The sequence below is a fragment of the Eupeodes corollae genome, chromosome 1 (assembly GCF_945859685.1).
Source record: "Eupeodes corollae chromosome 1, idEupCoro1.1, whole genome shotgun sequence".
In the NCBI taxonomy this organism is placed as follows: domain Eukaryota; kingdom Metazoa; phylum Arthropoda; class Insecta; order Diptera; family Syrphidae; genus Eupeodes; species Eupeodes corollae.
The window spans coordinates 304,534,607-304,560,460 of record NC_079147.1 but is presented as its reverse complement, the minus strand read 5'-3'; the positions used below and the strand labels follow the sequence as shown (position 1 = coordinate 304,560,460).

General features: G+C 34.7%; 1 protein-coding gene across 1 annotated transcript in view; it reads right to left on the bottom strand.

Annotated features, from left to right (window-relative positions):
* Positions 1–25,854, bottom strand: part of LOC129942298 (uncharacterized) — a 463,167-nt gene that overhangs the window by 190,508 nt on the left and 246,805 nt on the right. The window contains exon 3 of the mRNA XM_056051169.1: positions 9,204–9,644. Within this exon, the coding sequence (XP_055907144.1) occupies positions 9,204–9,644 (441 nt within the window). The remainder of the gene's footprint in view (positions 1–9,203; positions 9,645–25,854) is intronic.

Genomic DNA, 25,854 nt, shown 5'->3' with positions numbered 1-25,854 from the left:
TTATGTGGACATTTGAGATTATCCTTTTCGTTGTCCTGAGATGGTGGAGGCAGCAACGGCGAGGCGGTGGCGAGTTGCAATTGAATTGACCCTCGAAAAACAACACATTTACTCGTACTCGTACTCGTACTTGCACTGTCCAAAAAGGACACTGTCAAAACACTACGCGCCAGTGATAAGGAAAAGGATTATTAATCAAAGAATTTGACTTTGAATTACAATAGGTATATGTGATTCGATGGGGGAAGATGTGTGCATCAGCTAAAGGACATTCGATATCGAGAACATATGTGTGTTCAAAGGTGCCAAATATTTGCCAATATATAGACGCGGGGAATCTAATCGAATTTATGTTACCCTAACTTACTTTTATTATTCAGTGCGGGTTAAAGGACTTCCCGTTCCCAGTGATTTTTCTTGATGATTTATATGAAAAATGACTGAGTGGCTAACTAATTTGCTAAAGTTTCAACTCCTTTGTCTGTATTTTTGTTTTTTTTATTCTCTCTCCTGGTTTTTGGTCCTGAATGAAAATCCAAACCATAAATCCGTCAGTTTGGTGAACAATTAAAAATAAATCACTCTCCTGTGGTGAGCTGGAACTTACTCTGCCACTCTCTTTTTTTTCATTTTCATTTAACCCCCATCTCAAGCCCTATACTCCCAACACCCTACGTCCTGTGCAATATTGTTGCACAAGAATTGAAAGTCCTGACTTTTTGCGAGGAGTTGGGATCTCCCACTCGATTATGGTTGAGATATTTTCTCCTTTTCTTCCAAATTGTCGTCTATGCTTTCTCCATGAAAATCGTTCCCCGGAGCCACATAGATTTCTGGCCACTGAACAACTCTCTCTTATTCGCTCTGTAGGTACGTTTGAGTTCTTATAGAGTTAAAGAAATGAACTTCTTGCTAGGTCCTTGTGTATCGGTAGACGATAGCAAGCGGTGCTATGTCAGTCAAAGATGGAGACAAGCAGGACGACGAAATCACGATTAAAAGTGTGATTATCCTTTGCATCAGGAGTAGGAGTTGCGCCTCGAAGCGATGACATAGACCCTTCCTAATCCTATAGTCCTGCAGCACATCTTGATTGTTAGTATCCACTGCAAATTCTCCTGTGGCAATGATGAAGATGCGCCACCGACATAGTATCGTACACGGAATGTGAACCGCACTTCTACATTCACATTCAGCCGATGACAGTGATGTTGAATCGTGAATTCATGCGAGGAGGACTCCCATGGCCTGCACCGCTCAACCACAAGCCCTTGATGTAGATCTCACCTAGGTATCATAACCTTACAAGCTTCTACCGGCAACAATGATGCTCGGTGTGCTCCGAGCTCCAAACTAAATCTCCTTAACCGCCGTCACCGCCGCCACTGCCACCACTGCTACCACCGTCAACGTTGTCGTCATAAGGCCGTATGTCCTCGTTCGTCCTTCACATTCACATGCTGTGCTCCTTGTGTAGTGTAAGTTGTGGACATAAACAAAACACATTGTCATATGCCCTGCGGGAGCATAAAAATAAGCTACAACAGAGACACTGGATGACTTTCGGGTTCAGGCTATACACCACCACCGCACCGACAGTACACAGTCTCTCTCTCTATACTGATAACCATGTCATCTCTTTTTATAGTGCCTTGTAAGTTTGGCTAAACGGTTTTTAAGGTTTCTTTATTTTGTAAATTTTTTTTCTTTTTTTAGAAAATGGTTTAGACATGTTATGTGCAGCCTGGAGGTTTCTTTGTGTATATTTTTTAAAATGATGATCCTCCTTTGGTGTTTTATAATTCAGTGAAGTTGACGATGCAAGAAGAATCAAGATGGAACAACAGAAAAAAAAACTCCAGAATTTATAACTTGGTTGACCTAGTGCCTCACAGAAATGACTTGAAGTCATTTATAAGACTGAAGTGATGGGGCTATTTGTTAGACATATTCATATACTAGAGAGGTTTAAGCTATTCCACAAGGATACTAAATTATATATATGAAGTTGATGAATCTGTTAAATGTTTAAATGCCTTGAGGTGATATAAACCTTTGAGATATAAGGAAATGTAATTTTCTAGTTAAAACAAAAATATTTTTAAAAAATACATAAATAAGGCAAAGAATAAAACATAACGCATCCTTATGGTTCAAATTTACAGCCAGGATATAGTCAATCTGAGAACTATCCTTAAAGTATACAAATTCTGAAAATTGCTTAAAACTTTACGACTCGGAGAGTAAATTCAGTACTAAGCTAAATCAGAACAATTTTTGTTGAACGTTTGTATAAAGATTAATTCAAGATATTTCTATGGCCGCAAGGAAAATCATCATATGTTACTTTTTGTAGATTTTTAGCTCAATCGTTCGAAAGTTAAAATTATGTTATTGTAAAAAACCATAAATATAATGAAAAGTGTTATTCTTTTCATACTGTGTTGAGATAAACTTGGTGATAGATATAAAAACTTCTTAACTTTTTAGTTTCAAAATTGAAAATATTGAAGCATTGAAGATTTTAGTTCTGGCTAAAAGCTAACAAATATAAGAACTTTTATATCTTCGTCACTTGGCCGAATACATTTCAGAATATTTTTTAAAAATTTTGAAAATCAATATTTTCAGCTAGTTTAACCATTTTTACTTATGACATGATTTTTATAGCAAGGATTGCATTTGTAAGACATGTCGAAGTCAGGACTTTACTAAAACATGACATTACGATCGTACAGCGGTTCCTCCAGCCTATCTGCATGTTCTCGCCCCTACAGCATAAACCATTTACAAGATTGAGTTCTAACTAAGTATGCGTTAGGAATTATTTAAGAACCAAAAATAACTACAGTCCTAGTATAAATGGTTTTGTCTAAAAATGAAAATTTTCTGAAATATGGATCGAATCATTGAAGTAGTGATGTTAATAATTTTTCTCAACAAGCTCTTTTATATAAATATTTGACTCGATCTACAATGACTGGACTAAAAAAACTTGAAATCTCAATTTAAGGCAATCTGAGTTATGCCAAAAATGAGAATGAGAATTAAATACTCTTTCATTTGACACCAAAACCGACTACATAACACCTTTGACCAAATTTGTATACTTTCCAAATTGTTGAAATTAAAAATGCTGAAACCCTAAGTTGGACTAACTTTTGTTTAGACAACCATACAATGTTAGATAGATAATTAAATAACCTTTAAAGGTAACCCTAAGCTATGCCAGTTTATGGTTAGTATGTTGTTCGAACGAAAATTAAACAACCTTTCATTTGACACTGTTGAAGCAGAAAATAACATTACTGATCATCATAAACTTTTATTTTTAAAACTTCTAAATAATTCTTAAATATTGGATTTAAATTCCAATTCTGTAAATGACAAAATTTAATTTTTGAATTCAAATCTGTAACTCATATTATAAAGGGTGATTTTCTTGAGGTTAGGATTTTCATGCATTAGTATTTAACAGATCACGCGGGATTTCAGACATGGTGTCAAAGAGAAAGATGCTCAGTATGCTTTGACATTTCATCATAAATAGACTTACTAACGAGCAACGCTAGTCATTGAATTTTATTAGTTATTAAAGTTGGCAGAAAATCCGCTTTTTTATCGACAAATTTTGTTCAGCGATGAGGCTCATTTCTGGTTGAATGGCTACGTAAATAAGCAAAATTGCCGCATTTGGAGTGAAGAGCAACCAGAAGCCGTTCAAGAACTGCCCATGCATCCCGAAAAATGCACTGTTTGGTGTGGTTTGTACGCTGGTGGAATCATTGGACCGTATTTTTTCAAAGATGCTGTTGGACGCAACGTTACGGTGAATGGCGATCGCTATCGTTCAATGCTAACAAACTTTTTGTTGCCAAAAATGGAAGAACTGAACTTGGTTGACATGTGGTTTCAACAAGATGGCGCTACATGCCACACAGCTCGCGATTCTATGGCCATTTTGAGGGAAAACTTCGGAGAACAATTCATCTCAAGGAATGGACCGGTAAGTTGGCCACCAAGATCATGCGATTTGACGCCTTTAGACTATTTTTTGTGGGGCTACGTCAAGTCTAAAGTCTACACAAATAAGCCAGCAACTATTCCAGCTTTGGAAGACAACATTTCCGAAGAAATTCGGGCTATTCCGGCCAAAATGCTCGAAAAAGTTACCCAAAATTGGACTTTCCGAATGGACCACCTAAGACGCAGCCGCGGTCAACATTTAAATGAAATTATCTTCAAAAAGTAAATGGACTAATCTAACGTTTCAAATAAAGAATCGATGAGATTTTGCAAATTTTATGCGTTTTTTTTTTAAAAAAAAGTTCTCAAGCTCTTAAAAAATCACCGTTTACCAACCGCCATCTTTTTATATTTATAAATTCGCCTTAAAAGTTTAACTGAAAATGTAACGTAATCTCTCTTTCGAAATTACATAAATTTTTGTATAAATACTTTCTAATGAAATAAAATCTGGTGGACTCCTATTGTACAACCCTTAGGGGAAATCGCTGGTTTTTTTCTTTAACAAATATCGTCGTTGTATTTCGCTCGCTTTGATGGTCTTTGTTCAAAAGCCATTCAAAGTCCTAGTTGTTTTTTTTCGCTACCGTTCAACCAGGATCTACCTATCCTTTCGATAAATTGTATAATAGAGATCTCCGGGTTGACGGTCAAGTCTTTTGATCGTTCAGACACCAAAATCAAATAAAAAGCAGATGAGGATATAGAAGTATTTACTCCACAGACCCACCTTTTTAGGGAAGCCGCCTACGGTTTAAAAAAATCGATTTTTTGTTTGTATATATCCAATGCACCTATAACAAAAAACATGCTTTGTGAAGGATTTGATCGAAATCATGCTGGTTTACGAGATACCGAGCTTCAAACCCGGCCACACCCTGACTATTTATGTCGGTCAGAGGTCATTATTCCGAATGACGTGACGATTGTTTTTCAAAACTATTATCACGATTTTGATGAAACTTTTATGATATTTTCTAATGTTCAAAAAAGCTTGTGTCTTAACCTAATCAATGTTCTAAAAATTAAGTTAAACAAATTTTGTGTTGTTGCAAGGTTCTGAAGCTTAGATATCGTGCCAGAATTTCTACTCCGTCGCACCGGCAGTAGTGCGTTAAACGACGCATCAAGAGCATCTGTCGATTTGTCTTGCTTAAAAGTTTGTAGGTTTTCGTGTTTTGTTAAAATAGTTGTAAGTTTAATTATTCTTAAAAATTTTAAAATAAAGAACAATATTTTGCATATAATGAAATAGTTTGATTTCAAAAACTATTTAAGTTAACTAGATTTTTAGTCGAAAACCAATTTTTACCAATTTTAATAGTATTTTTTAAAAGTTCTTATTCACTTCCCATGAAGTTATTGTAATTCGTCCAATTTGTCAAATATAAAATTTTGTTTCTTATGTAAACAAATACAAATTGGATGAAGGAAATTAATTTGAAGTTAATATCTTCTATTGTTTGAGAACCGAACATACATTTTTACCAAATTTGCGTACTATTTTTTGTAGATTTTTTTTATAAAAAATTAATGAATATCGAAAAGATATTTGAGTCCAAACTCAATTTTGTTGAGTAAGGTTTTTTTTTAGGTTTTTATTTTTTATAAAAAAAAACTGTTTATTAGATTTTTCTCAAAATTTATTTTTTGTTACACAAAATTGTTTTGGAGATGAAGTCATATTTAAGTCGTAAAATTTAGGAGGTGATACATTTGTTTGTGCAGTTTTTTTGATTTAAAAAAAAAAAACTTTTCTAAAAATATACTTATTTTGTATCACGTTACAATATATAATATAAAATTTTATTCAAGTCTCTAGAGTTATTGGTTCATGAGATATTTAGGGTTAACCAACATTTTTACCTTTTTTTTTAAACTGCTGTGGTAAAAAAACCATTTTCTTGAGAGCACTTTCTGCATCTTTCTGTCTAATTATCTGAGAAACAAAATTTGTTTGAAGTCGATATCTCCTGGTTCTTGAGCTATGGATGACGAAAAAACGCCGTGAACGTACTGACACACGCACGCACAGACATCTTTCTAAAAATATTTGATTTCGACTCAAGGCGCCTTGAAACATCGAGAAATGTCAAAATTTTCAATTTGACAAATAGGACCCATTACAATAACTTCCTATGGAAATTTAATAATGAAGTGCTGGAATTTTATAAAAAATTACTGAATGTCAAAAAAAATATTTTATGTGAGATAAAATAGATTTGAAGCCAATGTTTTTAACTTTCGGAAAGATATTTGTGTCGAAAGTAAATTTTTACCAAGTTTTAGTATAGTTTTTTTTAGTTTTTCATTTTTTGTAAGAAATGTGTTTTTCCGATTTTTATCAAAATTTGAAAACTATATTTCTTATAAAACAAAATTTGTTTCAAGCCATTATCTCTTATGTCGAAAGTCAATATCTGCCAACTTTCATTAATTTTTGTTTAGGTTTAGTCGAAAATCAATATTTCCCAATTTTTCTTAATATTTTAGGTTTTAGGTAGGTTTTTAATTTGTATGTTTAAAAACTGTCGATTCGATTTTTCTCAAAATTTTACCAGATACTGAAAACGTTATTTTTTCTTGCATAAAATTGTTTTGAAGATAAAATCATTTTTTTCTAAAAATTTTGATTTGTAAATAACCGTTAATTGGAATTTTTTTAAATATATTTGTTTGGTATCACATTACAATATATTTTTAATATAATTTAATTCAAGTCTCTAGCATTATTGGTTCGCGAAATATTTAAGGTTAACTATAAAAACACCCGCTCAATTCTCTTGGGAGCCCTTTCTGCATCTTTCTGTATAACAAATTTACTTGAAGTCGATATCTCTACTGGTACGTGCGGCAGTACGGATGAGTGACGTCGGGAAATGTCAAAATTTCCAATTCGACAATTCAAAACAAAGTAATCGGTCTTGACTTAAATATTTTGAAAACAAATGAAATAATTGACTTCAAAATCATTTTATCTCAAAAAATTATAAGTGTTTAAAAGTAAAATTAAAACATACAAAAAATACAATAACAATTGCTTTGACATCCCGAATATCTTGAAAAAACAGCTCGAGTTTAAAATATTGATTACATATTTTTCGAAATTCCTAAAAATACTTATTTCAAATCTTGATTTTATTCGAATAATAAAAACAATATTATTTTAGTACAAATGAACTGAAAAACTGGAAGCATTTCGAAAGGGGCAGACAAATTTACAATAAATATATTATTTTTAAAAACTATGTAAATAAGTTTATTCGGTAAATTTAAGCATTTTATTTACTTTTAATGCAAAAAAAATGAGATTTTGCAAATAAATAAAACAAATAGAAAAATTTGATAACTTATAGAAAAATGTTAAGTTTCTTATTTCCAAAAGCAAAGCCTTATGATGAAAAACGTATGAAGTTGGCAAATATAGCATGTATGGTTTTTTAGCTTCTCTATGGTTTGCTATTCGGTATAACAATTTAAACTTATCACATTCTAGAAAAAAAAAATGTTTAATTTACATAATTTCTATAAATTTAAGGGGCAAAGTAGCACATCTCGTTAACATTTCAGATCACACTTCGCAATTTTCGAACAAAGTAAATTTAAAAAATTATGAAATAGACGATTTTTGTGTCACTTTAGAATCACTTCCAACTTCACCGAAATTTAAGTCACATGGCTTTCTTACCTTTTAGTAAATTTCTTAGTTCATGAGACTTTTGATTTTCTGATATCTTTAATTAATAAATCCATTTCCTATATTTATACCTCTTTCAAGAATTGCTATTAAGACATTCCTAAATGCACTGATTTAAACAAAAGTCATAAGTTTTAGTTTGTAGAGGGTTAACATTATTTAAGAATTATAAATTCCAAATTAAAAAAGTTTTATCAAAGTATCTAAATAAAACACATGTTATTTTTAAGGACAATGTTGACATGCAGATACGGAACTTAACTTTTACTTTAATACCCTGAAAGAAAATTACACCTTCATTTCAATTTAATTACATTTAATTAACGCTCTGCGCTTCATTAGATCCCAAGTGCTTTTTTAAGATTTCCGTCTCTTAAGATCCTGCAGTCTTTTTATGAATTCAAAATTCAACAAATGAAATAATTAAACTCGACTCTCAAGAAAAATATGATTCCCTTCGATAAATCTACCATATTACCTCTTAAAAGTAAAGCATAGAAGAAAAACAAAAAGGACATTTATTCATTCATTCCGGATGTCAATGAAAAAGCCATGACTACTAAATTTCATTGTCATTTTATTCCTGTGCGACATAACCATCAAATTGTCGTTGTTGTCGCACACACAAAAAGAAAATCTATAAATCTATCCTTATAATATAGTACCTACTCGTACTCGTATTTGTATACTTAACCGAAAACAGCCTGTGAAATCGCTTAAAGGCCTGTTATTCCGTTTGAAAAAACACACGCCAAGTCTCGCTCTAAAGCATCACTACCTATCATCTCGATCTCATCATCAAGCACTCGTCTTTTGTCGCTTTATTGCTATCGTATTCGTATACCTATAACCCCAGAAATCCATGCTCATAATGCACCTTCAACTAACTACCCTATTCGCACATCTCCCCCAACCACAAACCCAACCCCATCAAAACATCTTATACTTATACTCGTACTTGTACCTACCTACACTCCTCATCATTTTGCAAAGCCCCAGTTTATTATCCCATTCCCTGGTCTGGTGCTCTGGTGCTCCACCCATTCTCGACATATCACCTCTTGGAATTTTCTAATTACACCATAAAGTTATGTTACTATTAAAACGAATTTATGCCCTGGGCTATAACTTTTGCGGGAAAACTTCCACCGTGTAGATATGGTATGTGTATAGACGCTGCAGAGAGACAACCCCACAAGAGGGCGCGCATAACATTCATAGCGTATAGAGCACTGAAGAAGCACATAAACCGACCAACCCAAGGACCAAGAAGGAGACGAAGCACAACGCTTTCGAAGATTTACGACGATTAATGACACTTAATCCTTGGGATGAACGCTTTGCTATGACTAGAGGGGGTTAAGAACATCCCTCCCTCCCATCTCATACTGGTTCTATATATTTTAGTCCTATACATACATACATATTATAAGCTCGACCAAATATTTGTACACATTAAAGTTGGACTAAATGTACTCACCTCTTTGCACTAAGAATGCGTTATCCCGTTCCAGGACCAAATCAGTTTCGTTTAGGTTTAATGTTGCGTCTTCGGTGATGGTGATATTGTCCGAGTTGCGTGCGGATGATTGTGTTGGATTATAGTCGTAGGGATTAGCTCCTCCGTTTCCGGTTGTTATAATGGGTCCTGTCGACTTGTAATGATGCTGAAATGAGGCCGCCGATGAGGGCCGATGTTGTTGCGGCGGTGTATAAGGGTTGTTGTAAATATTACGACCGCCAGTTAAATTGTTTGTCGTCTGCGGATGTTGGAGTTGTTGATGAGCCTGAGACTGCGACTGAGATTGAGATTGGTAAGTGGTGGCAGCAGTTGCTGATGTTGTTGTTGTTGGTGTTGATGTTGGCTTGTCAATATTTGTAATTGGACTTAGTCCATTAACTGCGTAGTGGCGGGATTTACCTATAAAAATAAAAATAAATATAAAAATTAAATATACCAAATAATAAAGAAGATATTAGATGTCTACTTTTATAAATAAAAACAAAGAAGAGAAAAAAGGACATTTCACATTTTAGTAGGTTTATAATGATGGGTTGTAAATGGGAGGGAATTATTTCTTCAAGATGGTAATTTGCAGCTTAAGAAGTTAGAGGCAGTAATTTTTGTTTATGACAGCGCATTATTTAACCCTTATTTACATAGGTAGGTATATTTTTGGGTTCATAAAATTGGTATTGTTTTACCAAATTGGAATGATAACTTTATTAAATGCGAGTTAATGAGGAGGGGGTTATAATATTTTTGTGAAAGGAATTAAGCAAATTTTAGCACAATAATAAAGTTGAAGCTAATATTGTGTTTTTAAGGAGTTATTATAAAGTTTTTTTTTTTGAATGAAGAAACGGTCTAAGAAATACCATTTTAGATTCAATGTTGACAAACAATATATATAAAGTTGATTCTCTTACTGTCGGCCTCCTAAGACCAACATTTTATTTATAAATTTTCCAAGTATTGAGATCTAATTATATTGAAGATTATTGAGGGTTAAAAAAACGTTGAAACTTTGGCATCGATGTATAATTTATTAGCTTTTAAGTTTTCGTTTTGGAAACTCTCTGAAAGCAGTATATTTTTAAGCTTATTGCATTAAAATCAAACAGAAGAGAGTTGATTGATACAACAAAATATTCTAACATAAAAACCCGCTTATATGAAACATTTTTATCGTCATGGAAAAAATTTGTCGACCTATGGCTCAACCTTAAATCCTCAAGACATATTTTCAGTTAAATTGTATCATTTTTTGTTTAAAAAAAAAAAAAACCAATAAGTCACATAAACATGCCTCTTTACCCAAGAATTAAAAATACACGGTTTTTCATAAGGGACGCTACAAAAGTAGAACGTCAGGGACAGCAAACGACGCCATTTTTCTTGTCGTTCTTTTGACATTTCTCTTCAATATGGTTTGCTATTTATGATGGAAAGAAATACGAGCCAACAACGAGTTTAAATTATTAAAATTTACTACCGAAATTCGGAGTCAATGGCCTTAACGTTAAGAGTGCTACGTTCAGTTTATGGTCATTATAATCGTCCTAGCAGATCAACAATTGAGCAACTAGTGGACAAATTTGAATCCACACCCATAGTACAAAATGTTCTAGTGCCAGTGAGACAAAGAAGTGTCTATAGCGTAGTGTCAAAAATATTGCTGCCGCTGGCGCTTCAGTTCCAGAAATCCAAATGTGTGTCTCTCACACGTCGGTGTCCAGCGTTGAGCATCTCGGTGACGTCGTTGTGGCAAATTTTGTGAAAAGATCTTGGCCTACATCCTAACACGATTAAATGGACTCAAGAACTGAAGCCGCTTGACCACCAGAAGCGTCGTATTTTCGTAAATTGGGCTGAGCAACAGCATGAAAATGATTCGGATTTTCATCATCTTCAGCTATGAGGCTCATTTCTGGCTGAATTGCTTCGTCAATAATGAAAATATGCGGTACTGGTCAGGCAGGAATCCACACATACTGCATGAGAGATAATTAAAAAAAAAAAAAAATTATGGTTTGGTGTGGTTTATGGGCCGTCGGTATCATTGGGCCTGACTTCTTCCGTGATGATCAAGACCGGCAAGTTACTGTGAATGGAGATTTCTACCGTTCAATGATAACCGAAAATATTTGGCCCCAATTGGATGATATAGACTTGAAAGACATGTGGTTTCAACAAGGCGGGCGCCACAATCCGCACGGCGAATGGCACAATCAATTTATTGGAAACCAAGTTTGGAGAACGTGTTATCCCACGAAATGGCCCCGTTTTACCGTTTTGGTTGTGTGATTTGACGTCGTTAGACTATTTTCTATGAGGCTACCTCAAGTTAATGGTCTATGTCAACAAATCAGCGATGATTGAAGAACTTCGCACGAATATTGAAGGTGAAATTGCAGTAGTATCGGCCGATTTATGCTTGAAAACTCGAAAATATGGTGCAGCGTCTGAACTTTTGCCAGCGTGCCCGTGGTAGCCAAGCAAAAGAAGTCGAATTCCATACACAATGGGGCATCGAACGTACTTTCACAGGAATAAAGAATCTCATTGATATCTTAACCGTTTTTGGTTTATTTAAAAATCTTTTCTAGCACTCTTATTGAAAACCCGATAATACCAGACTAGTTGTGCCATAATGTGAATAAATGTGGTAGTCAGTGCGCTGCCTACATTTGTATATTCTTATGAAAGAAGTTCTGTAACGAATACCACTACAACCCCTTTCAAAAATAAAGATAAGGGTCCAGAAAAGTGGAAATGCACCAGATCCATTTAAATGCTTGTTACGTACTCTACAGATCACTAAAATTTATTGTGGAAAAAGTCAAAGTATCTTACAGTGTCACTCGAGAATTGAGCATGAAACAAATCTTTGTTTTTGAATAAAAAGGTTTTAAACGTTAAATAAGTTCATAACGTAGAAAACGATACAATTTGTGCAACATCAGTATTTAAACTGAAAGTGTTGTTCTATGAGTTAAACTTAACCAAAATTAAGCTTTTATAATGGTTTGATTGAAAATTTCATTTCAAAGTGTCCCATTTTTCTATTTTTGTGAGAAAATGTGAAAATTTGTGATATAGAGATGTGAACGAGGGTTTAAGAAATACCCTCTATATCAATGAAGATAGATGAACTCTTCTACAAAATTTAGGTGATACAAACAAAGTCAAGACAATAAAGAAAATGCATTAGGGTCAGCATCAAAGCTTTTAAAAAAACTCAGGATAAGCCCTCGAGGGCTTCATTTTTAATGCTTAAGTTTATTGTTTGTGGTCAGAATCGGCTATGCCTATTGTTTATTAAAAAGGTTTATTAATACAAATTCTATTCTATTATAGACGTAAAAGACAATGCACTAATTATTGGACTGTTGCCAAAAATTGGACTCGTCAGGTAACGAATGAGAAAATCTTATTAACTTTTGTTTATGTAAAGTAAACATTACATACGTTATTTGGAAAAAAACTTAATGTGAACCATAACCAAACCGATTAAAGTTTCTTATCATAAAATCTGGAAATAGATTTCCTTCAAAGTCTTAATTTTATAAGATATGGTTAACATTACTAAGAACGTAATGTCAAGTTTTATAAAATGTCGAATTCGAATTGTTTTACGAATGCCTTGTGACTTTGTAAGTGACATAATTTTCCCTCAATCAGGGTTCGTTTAAGTTAAGATCCCATTTGAGCGAAAGAAAGACTCTGACATTTTTCGTTTCTCATAAGCGGGTTTTATTTTGGTTTATAATTTTAAGACTTTTACTTTACTTTGGTGCGGTAAAATTTACCACAACAAGTTTTACCTCCCTTTTTGCTTGCCACGCTTAACAATTCTTACTGCGGCCCCAAAATTCTGGAAGAGTTTAGAAACCTGGACCATTAGCCAGTGACCTGGTCCAGTTCTCAACAAAGTGTGCGAAAGGATTCCATACCAACGAACTGTGCGACTGTTGGTCTACATATTGGCTTAATAATATCGTCAGAGCCTTGAAGACGATGCCCATGCCCAAAAATGCGTGTAGGAAAGTCACGCCAATTTTATTTTAGTATGGCCGAGGGCCTATCATAAAGTATTAACGATAGATTACATTCATTTTAGTTATAGGCTTGGCTCCGACTTTAGTTTAGTAGAAATAGAGCGCAAGGTTTTCCAGAAAGTCTTGGCTGGAATGGGTTCGAAGGTGAAGAGCTTAACTCATTCACTGAGCTACTGGGTGATCGCATCACCTCTTTACAGAGATCGCGTGCGATGAAAGATACCTGGCTTCTTAGTCGCACACCCCAATTTTATAGATGAAAGAATTTGCGGGACCGAGACAGATCGTACACCACACACAAGATCAGAGAGGATTTCCTGAGCGCAAGTAGCCGGAAGGGTCAAGTTCGCAATAATGATGGCACTTTTTGGATTGCGCTCAAAGCTAAAAGACGAACGAAAAATTGTGTGGAGGAATTATTTTTTAAATTTTATACTATAGTTTTTTTTTTAAGTTCTTTTATTGAGGTGAAGATTCCGTTCTACTGTGGAGAAAAATTGGGTTAAGAAAGGACTACGATAGCTTTTGGGGAAGTTGAAAAGATAAGTATAGTGTTTTCTTTTTTTCTAAGAATATTGTTTTTTTTTGTGTGCTTCCTTTGTCCCTAATTCGTATTTTTGACATTCGAGTCGAAGTATTAATTTCCCGATATTACAGGACGTGTTTTACCGCTTTTGATTTTTATTTTTCTTGTGGAAATAATTTTCTTAGAGTGATTTCTTTTATCGGTTTTATTATAACATTAATAGTTTTTCTTTTTGTTTGCAATACATTAATCGAAAATTGACCTTCTGTCAATCTCAATAATTCAATTTGTATCTTTCTCTTCTATAAAAGATCCTGGTTTGTAATCCCGGCATCGTCTTTTTATTCACCTCGTCGTATTTCGATATCATTTTGATATCAATTTTATTTCAATTTATTTATTACCTCTTTTTTTTATTAAATTAATTTAAAAAAAATTAATTTAACGTTCGATTTATAACAATATTGAATTCGAAAATCCAATATTGTTGAAAGATAGTTAAATAACTATATTCAGTCCGAGGGTCGGTCGAGCGGTGGAAAAATTTGCAACAACTCCCTTAAAGAATATAACCGCAATACTCAAACTGTTATAGTATGCTCAAGATGTAGAGATTCTTTTTTTCAACCACACATCAAGAATGTTGAATGTCTTATAAGACTCCGCTTTTTCGTCAAATTTTTGATTTTTAAATCTTTAAGGATAATTTGCATCCCTATAATTCTGTATTATTTTAGCTCCCACTGTATTAAGATATTTTAAGGGTCTTATAACCTATTTTTGTGGGTAAGTTAGTATAAAAAATGGCTACAAATTAAATTATCTTTTATTTCTTTCATCCATCTACTACTTACTATATAATAAATAAATTGTCTTTTCTGAAAACCTTCATGAATTTTGATTTGAGTGTTTGAATATAAATCTAAATCTTTCCAAAAGCATTAAAAGGCAATTACGACAAATTTTAAAATTTCCTCAATAAAACAAAATGTATTAAAATTAGTTCAGTACACTTAAACCCTCTTAATAGAAATCCGCTAAGAATAAAAAACCCTTATCTAAAATACATTTCCCATTTCCAAGTATCTTGCGGCTTTAAGAACTTAGATCATTAGAACTTCTTTTAAACAGAACTCGCTTGAGTAAAAAATTGGGTATGTACTCAAATCATATTTCCTGTTAAACTTTAAATTTTCCATAACAAATAATGATGAAGGCAAAAGTGTACTCTAAATAAAAACAAAACCTTGACTTTAGGGAAAAAAAAAGCAAATAACTTTAGGGTTTGAATAAACTTAACGTTATTATCATTTTTGGCATTTTTTGGCACCTCCTTTCAATCAAACTTGTATCTATGTATTCTTAGCCCACTTAAGTTTTTGTTCAAACTTGTTATAAATTTGAAGACCACAACTTTAAATATGGGTACATTTTTGCAGTAAAATGAAAAACTGTCGGATGAAAAACTAAAAAAAAAAAATTTGGCATTTAATTTGAGAGATTTCCTATATCCGTCATCTACTGTATATTGGATGAATCACCTTTTCTTAAAGCCTTCGAGTTTTTCGACTTGACTCTTGTACCTGGAACAAATTTGTTTCAAAACACATTTTAATTAAGTCTTCTCCACAAATATTTATTATATTTTCTTAAACGCATTAAGACCCTCTCAAGAAAAAAACCCGCTTAAGGGAAAACCCTGCGTTTAAAAACTCCTTTTAACGTTACTCAAAACGTACCCCAAGACCCTTGACAACGTTGCATTTCGAAAATAAATTTTTCTAACTATTGTACGTAAAACTCGTCATCTTATGTAAAATGAGCCAATTTGGTTTCCCAATACCCTTTAGCTTAATACTTTGTACCGAAATCTACATTATATGAAAGACAAGATGACACTTAGAAACAAAAGGGTGAATTTATGTATTATAGGTATCTGAAGAAATCAACACTTTAGATAGAAACCCCTTGCAAATTTTAGTTTTCCCAAAAACATAGAAAAAAGCTATGATTACAATCAAAGCGAAAAAAAGAAGAACACCACTCATGCACATCTGCCATTTCTCAATTAACGAATCCTTTTTCACTATTCTTCATTCGTTTTCAAAATAAATTTGCATACAATTTTACCAAAATCAAGTAGATATCTCCTTCTTCGTCTCTGAAATGCAGGCAGACTGAGAAATGAATTTGAGTCCTGTGTTCCTTTTCATAGTCAAGCACCCCAAAGCTAGAATTGGTACACTACCCTTACACTTACCCAACCCAACCCATTCGACTGATGCCTTCATCAAATTCAAGGGTTGTTGCGCATTTTCTAACGATTCCAAGCCCAAAAAAAATAATTGTGTACTTATTTAAAATACAAGCTTACTAGGATCCTGACTATTTTTATGTCTGGCTTCCGCCCGGCTGAGCTTTGTCGCGCCCCTAGTCGGCTAGTGTTTCAGTTATCACTATACTCGCATTCTCTCACTCCCTTGCAAGGACTTTTTCATGTTTTGTGCATAAATTTGGATCGTTTTTTTTTTTCTCACATTCATTCCCAACAATACATAACTGTTTGTTGTGATTTTATGTGTTGTTTCACACATCATAATCATCAAGCGCATTGTGTATTATGTTTGTCTATCTGTCTGTCTGTGCTGGATTCTAGGATTTGCTTGACTGACTAACTGACTGACTGAGGCTGAATCTGTCTGAATTCTGTGAGTGGCAGAACCAGACCAGACCAGATACCAGTTACCAGAATCGAGAACGCAGAACATCCTTTCCTCCGAACTGAGCCAGATCCAGAGCCAAAGTCAGAAAAACTTATTCAACCCTTTAATTACGAATTGAAATATGGAAATGTTCCAATTAACCAATTTTGCTCTGAGCTGTATGAGCGGAGCAGAGCAGAGCATGTTGTGTGGTGTTTTACGATACGAGGATAACGAACATGGCGAACAACATCCAAAACACCAAACGAAACGAATCGAAGTTTTGCATAATTTCGTCCTTGTGGTGAGTGTGTGTTGCCAAAGAGCGTTCGGTGTTGTCGTCGCTCGTCTTTTGGATATGGAGCGAGATGTGTGAGAGTCCTGAATATCATCAGGCGAATTTCGGGAAGTGTACGGGGGTGGTGACTGCTTGATGATAGAGGAATTATTATGTGAGGCAGGATCAGCGAAATGATGATGATGAAAGAAACGAATGAGTGTCAAGGGTTGAATAGGGTTGTTGTTTGCCTTTTTGTGTTGCTCTTTGTTTTTCATATTATTTTTTTCTTCTTTGTTTTGTTATTATTTTTAACTCGAGAAAAAAATTAAAAACAAAACAAGACAATAAACAAAAAACTGAAGGATGCCAAATGATAATAATAATTATATGACGAGACGAGACGAGAGAGAGGATGGCAGAATATTTCAATTTGAAAATTTTAAGGACCTCAATTGTCAAAAAAGATTGGTTTTGTTATTTTGTTCGAGTGAGTGTGTGTGTTGGAGAGTGAGTGTGTTAGCACAGGCTAATGAGGTGACAATTTGTATACAATATACATACATATATATATTTGTGCATAAATTGTGCAGAGTGTGATGATTTTTTGCAGGAGTGATGACACAACTGACGACTATAAGTCTCTCGGAGTTTTTCCTGATGTGATGCGAATGGTTTGAGGCTAAACCACACACCAGACACGAAATTATGGAGTTTTAGTGATTTTATGATGGTGGTTGCTTAATGATGGGTAAATATTTGAGGTTTTGAATTAATTGTTTCAATGTAGGTAGCTATAGCTTGGTATACTCATTGAAATGAGCTTAACTTTGAACATTTTTGTTAAAAAAGATTTATATTTTTCCGACAGTTATGTTTAATTGGGAAAATACGTACACATACCTTTAAAAACCTAACTACTTACAATATTTGTTCAAAAGATATAAATCCTCACAGTCTCGTATATCCTCACATAGGAATAAATAGATTTTGTTAATATAAAGAGATTAAAGGTAGGTATCTAAACTTTCTTGAAAGCCGTAAACCTTTCATTGCACTGTGTACATATTTTTGTTAAAGTCATTGGAGCAAAATGTGTAAGTATCTATTGTTAAGGACTTAACGTTTAAACAGTTGGACATTTTGTACTAATGCTTCGCAATCTGCTAGCTTTCCAAAATTTGAATCTTTTTTTTAAGGATAGTAAGGTACTATTTCCCTTTCTTTTCAAACACAATGCATCGAACTCAAAATCGATAGCCAACATCTCTTTATAGATTTTTAAGCCGCGTATGACAGCATCTACGGAGAAGAGCTTTAGAGAGCAATGTCTAGTTGTGGCATCCCTAAAAAACATATGTCTTAGTAGAATGACGATGAAGAATGCACAAGGCCCTATCAAATTCGAAAAAGATCTCATCGTAGGCCATGCACGGTCATGCGAGTTCTACAACATCGTTCTGAAAAAGATTATGCAAGACTTAACCGTCAACACTAAATGCAAAATCTTCTAATTGGAAGATCAAAGCGTGATTGCAGTTGGGTTTAGTAAACAGCTATAACTTTGAGGTAGTCAAGGACTTTGTTTACCTCGTTATAAATTCAAACAACGATACCAGCGCTGAAATCGATCAAATGAAGAATAACTCTTGCGAATCGCTGCTTCTTTGGACTTAGAAGACAATTGAGTAGTAAAGTCCTCTTTCGAGCAATTAAAATCAAAACCAATAAGAACTTATGTAAGGCGTCAAAGCCTAGACCCTTTCAAAGAAAGATGAGAGCTTCGAGAAAAAAAATGTTCAGGTGATTTTGGTCACGTCTGCATAGATGAAGGGTATAGAAGAAGATACAACAACAGACGGTACGGGCTCTACAGCGACAATCACCTGGTTATAAAATATGAGTCTAACGACTTAGATGGCTGGGTCATGTAGAACGGAAGGATATCAACGCTCTACCCCGAAGGTCTTCGAGCCGTAACGCCGTAACTACATCAAGGCATTGGTGCAAGAAGCAGAAGATGCTGCAAACAGGTGCAACAGCAGGACCGTTTACAGAATAACCAAAGAGCTGACCGGTGCACACAGCTCAAAGCAACACCTGGTGAAAGAAGAAAACAGTACTGTAATAAGTTCGGTGGATGAACAAGTCAGAAGGCGGAAAGAGCACTTTTCCTCGGTTTTAAACCGACTGTTTGCAAACAACGTGCAGGCACCTGAACAAACTAATTCCCGAATCAGTACCGCACCTCCCAGTAAAGATGGGATCGGTGCCGCATTTAAAGCACTTAAGAACAACAAAGCGGTAGGACTTGATGGAATTCTCACATAACTTGCATCAAGCGAACTGCTTTATGAGCTCATAAAATAAGCCTGGACCACCGAAAGCTTCCCCGATGAGTGGAAGAAGGGAACTATCGTCAAGCTCCCAAAAAAAGAGATCTAACAAAATGCGTTAACCTTAGAGTAATTTGCGTTCTACCTGCTGTTGCCAAACTAGTAACAAAAGTCATACTGAAACGCACCAGAGAACACCTTGAGGCCGCACTCGATGCCGAACAAGCAGGATTGCACGATGGATTCTCCTATATTGATCATATCAACACCCTGCGCAGTGCGTTGAATATCGAGCATCATTACACCTGCTGTTCATCAACTTCGAGAAGGTCTTTGATCGCGTCAACAGGGAGTACATTTAGTTAGCTTTGCGGAGGAGAGGCATTACAGAAAAACTTTTTTTTTCAAACCAACATATGATGGATCCAAGTGTCACGCTTTGCACAGTGGTATGTTGTCAGAGAATTTTGAGATCCGTAGAAGAGTCAGACAGGGATGTATTCTGTCGCCAATATTGTTTTTGTTGAAGATAAGTGATGTGCTGCTCTCAGCTTTTTCAGATAGCGGAGGGATCCTATGGTCTTTGACATCCTATTTAAAGCACTTGGATTACGCGGACGACGTTTGCTTACTCTCTCATAGGATCATAGATCTCTATCAAATGACAACAATTGCTGAGAGAGAAGCAGAAATTGTGGGGCAGAAAATTAATTTCGGTAAAACAAAAATGATCAGCCTTGGATACCGACCATGCTCTCAAAGAAATATTTTCTCCCAACCGGTGGAAAAAGTTGAGAGCTGTCAATACCTTGTAAGCATCGTTTCTATCGAAGGCAGAACCTAACAAGACGTCATCTTCCGCATCCGCAAAGAAAAAGCGGCCTTCGATATGCTGTCAAAAATTTGGCGGAATAATTCTATCAGCTTAGGAACAAAGCTACGAATTTTTCGCACAAATGTCGAATCTGTGTTTTTTTTTAATCGAAGGTTAATTTAGATATTAAAAGAGAGCTGCAAACTTTCGTGGATAGATGTCTTCGTAACATCTAAAGAATTTTCTGGCCAAACCGTATATCAAATGAAGCTCTTCATAAAAGCACAGGCCAGGGATCTATAGACTCAATAATACGAAGGCGTGTGTGGCAATGGATTGGCCATATGCTTCGAAAGTAACGATTGTATTGCATTCCAAGCAATGCAGTGGAATCCGCTCACACAAGAAGGAAGAAGACCTGGACGACCGAGAAGCATATGGCGCAGAACAGTCATGGTGGAATCAGCGTCAGTAGACAAAAATTAGAGGGAGCTGAAACACATCTCCGGAAATACCTAGTTTGAAGCCATCACTCCCTTTCCTTATTTGCTTGTAATAAATAAAATTCAAAAAAAGACCCCACAATGTTAAGATTTAAATGTATACTTGCGAAGTTAAGCTTCAAAAACTTAATTTTAAAAGAAAACTAAATATAAGTTTTGAAGGTAATCTCCTTGATAACAAACAACCTTTTAAGGATTTGTTACTTTCTAGCAAGAGGTGAAAAACGTCTGATAGGAAGACCTCAAATATGGCAGTTCAGCGCTTCAAATATCACGCTAATAATACTTACGGGTGCTTCTATGTTGAGCACTCTAGCAAAATAATGAAGAGGAAAATTACCTCATACCAAATACTCAAGAAATTGTAAACTTTTAAACGTTTTTAAGAATAATGATATTCATTGATTTTCTGTTTATAATAAAGCTCCTTCTAGGTAGCTTTTATTTCAGAAATGGTTACAAATTATAACTTGTATTTGGTTTTTGCTTCTGCCATCTCAATTTGTTTTATTCTCCAGCTACTGAGTGCGAAAATTATTGGAGACCAACAAACTATGAGAACTTCTGTTGTTCCATAATAAAACATTGAAATTCAACTTCCCATTTCTTTTCAAAAAAAGTGCTAAAACTTTTGTTCTATAGAATCCTGGAACTAATTGAAAACTTCCCTCACATCAAAACCTTGATAATAAAAAAAACCATATTCAATCCCATGTGGGACTGATCTTAAGATCCTATTCAAAAAATTACGCACGTATAAAAAAATGAACTGTCGCACACTTTGAAATCAATTCACTAAGTTGTTGCAATATAAAAACAGTATAATCCGAAAATCATTTGTGACTTTGTAATAAAATCCATTTGCCAAAAATGTTCAAACAAAGAAAAAACAAAAAAAGCAAAATAGGTACCAATATAAGCAAAACTCCCAACAATATCCTCTGAATACAAAATGAAAACATTATAAAAAAGGACAAACGAAAATAATGTATAAATGTTTATATGTATGTTTAGATAGGAGCTCAAAAAACAAGACGAAAAGCAATCGTCTTCCAAAAGAATGGATGGAAATAGCCTTTTTTAACTGCCTTTCAAGATGACGCTTTTCCTCAGCCTCAGCGTGTGCCTTTAATATAAGATGAAAACCAAAAGCAGAGCAAAGTATGAGAAAAGCAAAGAAAAAAAAAGAAAAACAAAAAAAGATAACAAAAATAAGAAAGAAAAACTTTAAGAAAAAAGGACCAAAGTCAAAGCCGAAATTGTTACCGCCCCGTATTTAGTATGATAATAGACCCGAAATCACTTCATTTGTGCGACACTTTTCCATCTCTAAAATTACCCATGGGGAGTTAATGCCCATCGTCTTACCCCTGCTTCCATATTACCCGGCGAAAGGCTAAAAAGTCAAATAACAACAACAACAAAAACAACACTCAGTCAACATAATATAATGGTGGCAGCTGAAGATGGCACCATTTTAAATTTCCAAGAAAGAAAAAATAAAAACACCAAAACCGTGCCCTTGATGAGGAGTGGGAGGAAAGAAGACCGCACGAAGGGGAGCACATCAGGATCAGCAACTACAGAAAAAAAAGGATATCCCCCAGCTTATGAAGGGTTAAAAGGATTTCAATATACAAAAATAAACCAGGATACAACGAATCGATCCAAGGGTAATAAAATCTGGGAATAGCTCAATTTGCGACATTTTCTTCAGTATCCTTTCGTCCTTTGGGCCCGGAAACAGGCCCAATTTGGTCGAATCGCTGCGAGTTGATGGGAAAACATCATAGTACGGGGGCGGGAAGATGGAGACTATAGTATCCCCAAGTGTCCTGTTTATCACATGAACAGTTTTCAGACCCCCAGTCCGAGTGTTTGGGGGTAATGCTGGAGATGGAGATGAGAATGAGACAAATTTACGTTGGATATGCGTATTCAAGGATGAAAGAGGAAAAAAAATAATACTTCCAAGGGATTACCATCGTATTTCATTATCATAATGCGGCTATTCCTCGTCCAAGGATTCTTTTCAAGATCTAAGAGGTAGGTAGGTATAGGTTTGGGTTCGGTACACAAATGTATATCCCTGATGTCAATTGATGCAGAATAAAAGGATGTCATCTGTATGGCAGATAGTCAAAGGATAAATGAATATGAATTTCAATTACTTTTTTACTCTCTCCTTAGATGTGCCCTCAAAGGATTCTTCGGTCTAATTATGTCAACATTTTGTTGACACATCCTTTCATTTCATTATCTGTTTTACTTTTAAGTTTTTTTTTTTATTTTTGCGAAAAGAAAACATACTAAGAACTCGATAACAAAACCACGTGACATATCCTTTTTAATATCCTTTTTCGAAAAAGTCCGCGCGCACAGATTCCATTCATTCGATAATGTCGCTGCTGCAGCCATATCCCTTAGGGGATAGTGATTCATTATCGCACTGTCATGTCATCCTGATGGTAGCGAACGAACCAAACCAAACGGACACATTAGGCTCACCAACATAACCACTATACACACCATATCACCCTACATCATTCAATGTCGCAATGTCAATAGCGGGTCCTTGATGGTTTAGCGAGAAGCGACAAATCCTCCTTCGGCGAACTTAAGTAGCACGGTGGCACTTTCAATTTTGAATTTTCAAAATGCAAGGACATCTGTTCTATTTCTGCGACTTTGAGAGGGTGAAGGTATCTACTATCCATGCGGTTCGTTGAAATCTATGATATCCATTATCCTGATGCAGGAGATTTAAATCTCGCGAAATATTCTACATCACATTTCGTCCTTTGCGTTTTGCGCCTTGCCTCTGTTTTTCGATGTTAGATTGAATATTTGTTAGAAAAGGATACCACAAAAAAAATATAATATATTAAATGACATTTCGATCAAAAGAGCGGGGACGATATAAATCAGAGAGTGACATCGATCCTGCCTCCTGTTTTCTGTCAAAGTTTAGGATAAAAAAGATAAACAACAACAACAAAACCGATTTACCGAATGACATCGTTTTTAATTAATCGCAGGATTAGGCGCGCTTTTTGAATGTGTGTGTTTGTGTTTTATTTTTTCCTGCTTCCTTCATTCGTTCGGTCGTTCGTCCCGATCCATCGTTTATGATATCCGGATGGATTTTCGCTTATCTTGATGGTTTTGTAAAAATGCCACTATTCGGGAGTAAAAAGGATAAAAACCACAACACACACACACCATACCTACATAAAACCACAAACATTCGAAACCAATTTGCATAGCGTTGTTTTTTTTTCGTCTCTCTTATTATTTTTTTTTTGTTGTATTTTCTGTTGCTGTCTCGTTGTTTTGTTATGAATGTCCTTAGAGTGCGGTGCATCTCTCTGGTAGCGGCGGTGATAATCCTCTTTAGTTGGGTCATGATAGTTTTTCCAAAAACGAAGGGCTATTTCAAACCAAACAATAAAATAAAAAGGAACCAATGAAAAAAAGAAAGTCGAGATAGAGAGCTCGAGTCCTGTAGGAATGCCAACAGAACAGAGAGGAAAAAAAGAAGGATACAGAACAAGCAAGAAAGATATACCATGGTGAACAAAGGACATGGATTAACTTTTCAATGCACAATGAGAAAAGCCGATGCAATCAAATTGGAGTGGAAATTGCTGATCGAACTGCAGAGTCGAGCCGAGTAGCAGCAGCACAGAGCTGAACAGAGCAGAACGGAGGGCTTGATTTTACTGTTTTTTGTATTTTTTTGTATAGGCTTGGCTAGATGAATGACCACAGGATACAAGCACGTTGGGTTATTGGAAATTACTTTAAGGATTTTTATTTGATTCTTTTTCGGTTTTTGCTTTGTTTCAGTCTGCGATAGTGAATATTGAGGGCCTTTTGTTTTGTTTTTGGATGTTTTTTTTTGTATTTTGTTTTAACCCTCAAGCTTTTTTGGCTTTGGATCAAAATGAAATTCGAAATTGATGGCTGATGTTAATTGGTCAATTTTTGGGCGCTTGGATGTAGTGAAATTTTAAGTGTTCGTTGAAGAGGTTTGTTTTGACTGCTCACTGTAGCAATTTTATATTAAATAGTTGTGCAGGATGTCTACATTTTATGAAGGTCCTGTGAATGTTGGAGTTCGTAGACCTTGACTGACAAAAAAATCAGACATTTCTTTTGTTTTTTTTTGGAATTTTACAGACAATTGATTAGATGAGGTATTGACATTTTTTGGTCCCTCAACCTGGATGGTTCATTTTTTAATCATGTTTTGATTTCAAAAACAATTCGATGTAGACTTAAATTAAAAGTGATACTTCTCGTAAGGCAAAAAGAAGATATGGAAAATGTTTTTTATAAAACTTTTCGTTCAATAGATAAGTTGATACTTGAATGTTTGAAGTTTTGTAAAACTATCAAGATCGAAATTTTAAGAACATTTTTAAATACATTGGAAACATGAGTGTTAGCATTTTTAATTGAGTGTAAGGCTGTTTTGAATTGTGAACTTACAGACAAAATAAAGGCATGCAGAGATTTTTCAAGATACTTCAGTATTTTATTGGAAATTTTTAAAAAGAGAAAAATCTTAAAAATAATTTAAGAATCGGCTAACGCAAGGGTTAAAAATGCCTTGGAAAACGTTTCGCGAAGTCGACTGCTGAGTTGCTATATGTTGTATCGTCTGTATTGGCCAACAAAATTAAGCTTTTGGACAAATTAGAGCCAAAGATCGCGAATTACTTCAATAGAGGGAATAGGTAGGCTATATAGAGAAAGTATAGACGGAATGCAGTTCTTTAACACTTCTATGGAGTAGATCTCTATAGCTTATAATAAGGTAAGAATTATGTATTGACGTAATCGTCTTCAAAAACTGTATGTTGTCTGCTTAAAGTCAGATATGGGAATATTTAGAATTGAATTACACATCGTTAATGGGGGTGTACAAAGGAGATGACCAACGGTAGCAAGTAAAGAAGAGAAAAGATCGCATCTCAAGCGAGCATTGAGCACTTGGCTTTTTAAGCGAGGAGAAATCAATTTCAACAAAATAGGTTTGAAACCAAGAGTGAAAAACTTGAAAAGTATAATTGCTAAAATAAGTGGATAGCGACAAATTGTTTTTCTTTAACAAGAACTAAAAGATTAAAGGCCACAAATTCCACAAGGGTAGTAGCTATCGAATTTAATTTCATGTTGTCTGTTGTCTTGGAAACAGAACAACTTATCTAAATATTTAATCTTCATTCTAATCTTCATTTCTAATACATAAATCTGAAAAGATGAATATCAACACCATCAAAGTTTGGTCAGGATTTTTGATATATCCTTAAATTTTCTAACCAGATTTCTTGAAGTAGTAACAGACTTCTACCAAAATATCCATGGTTCAGTAAGTGACCTCATAATCAACATAAAAGACGATT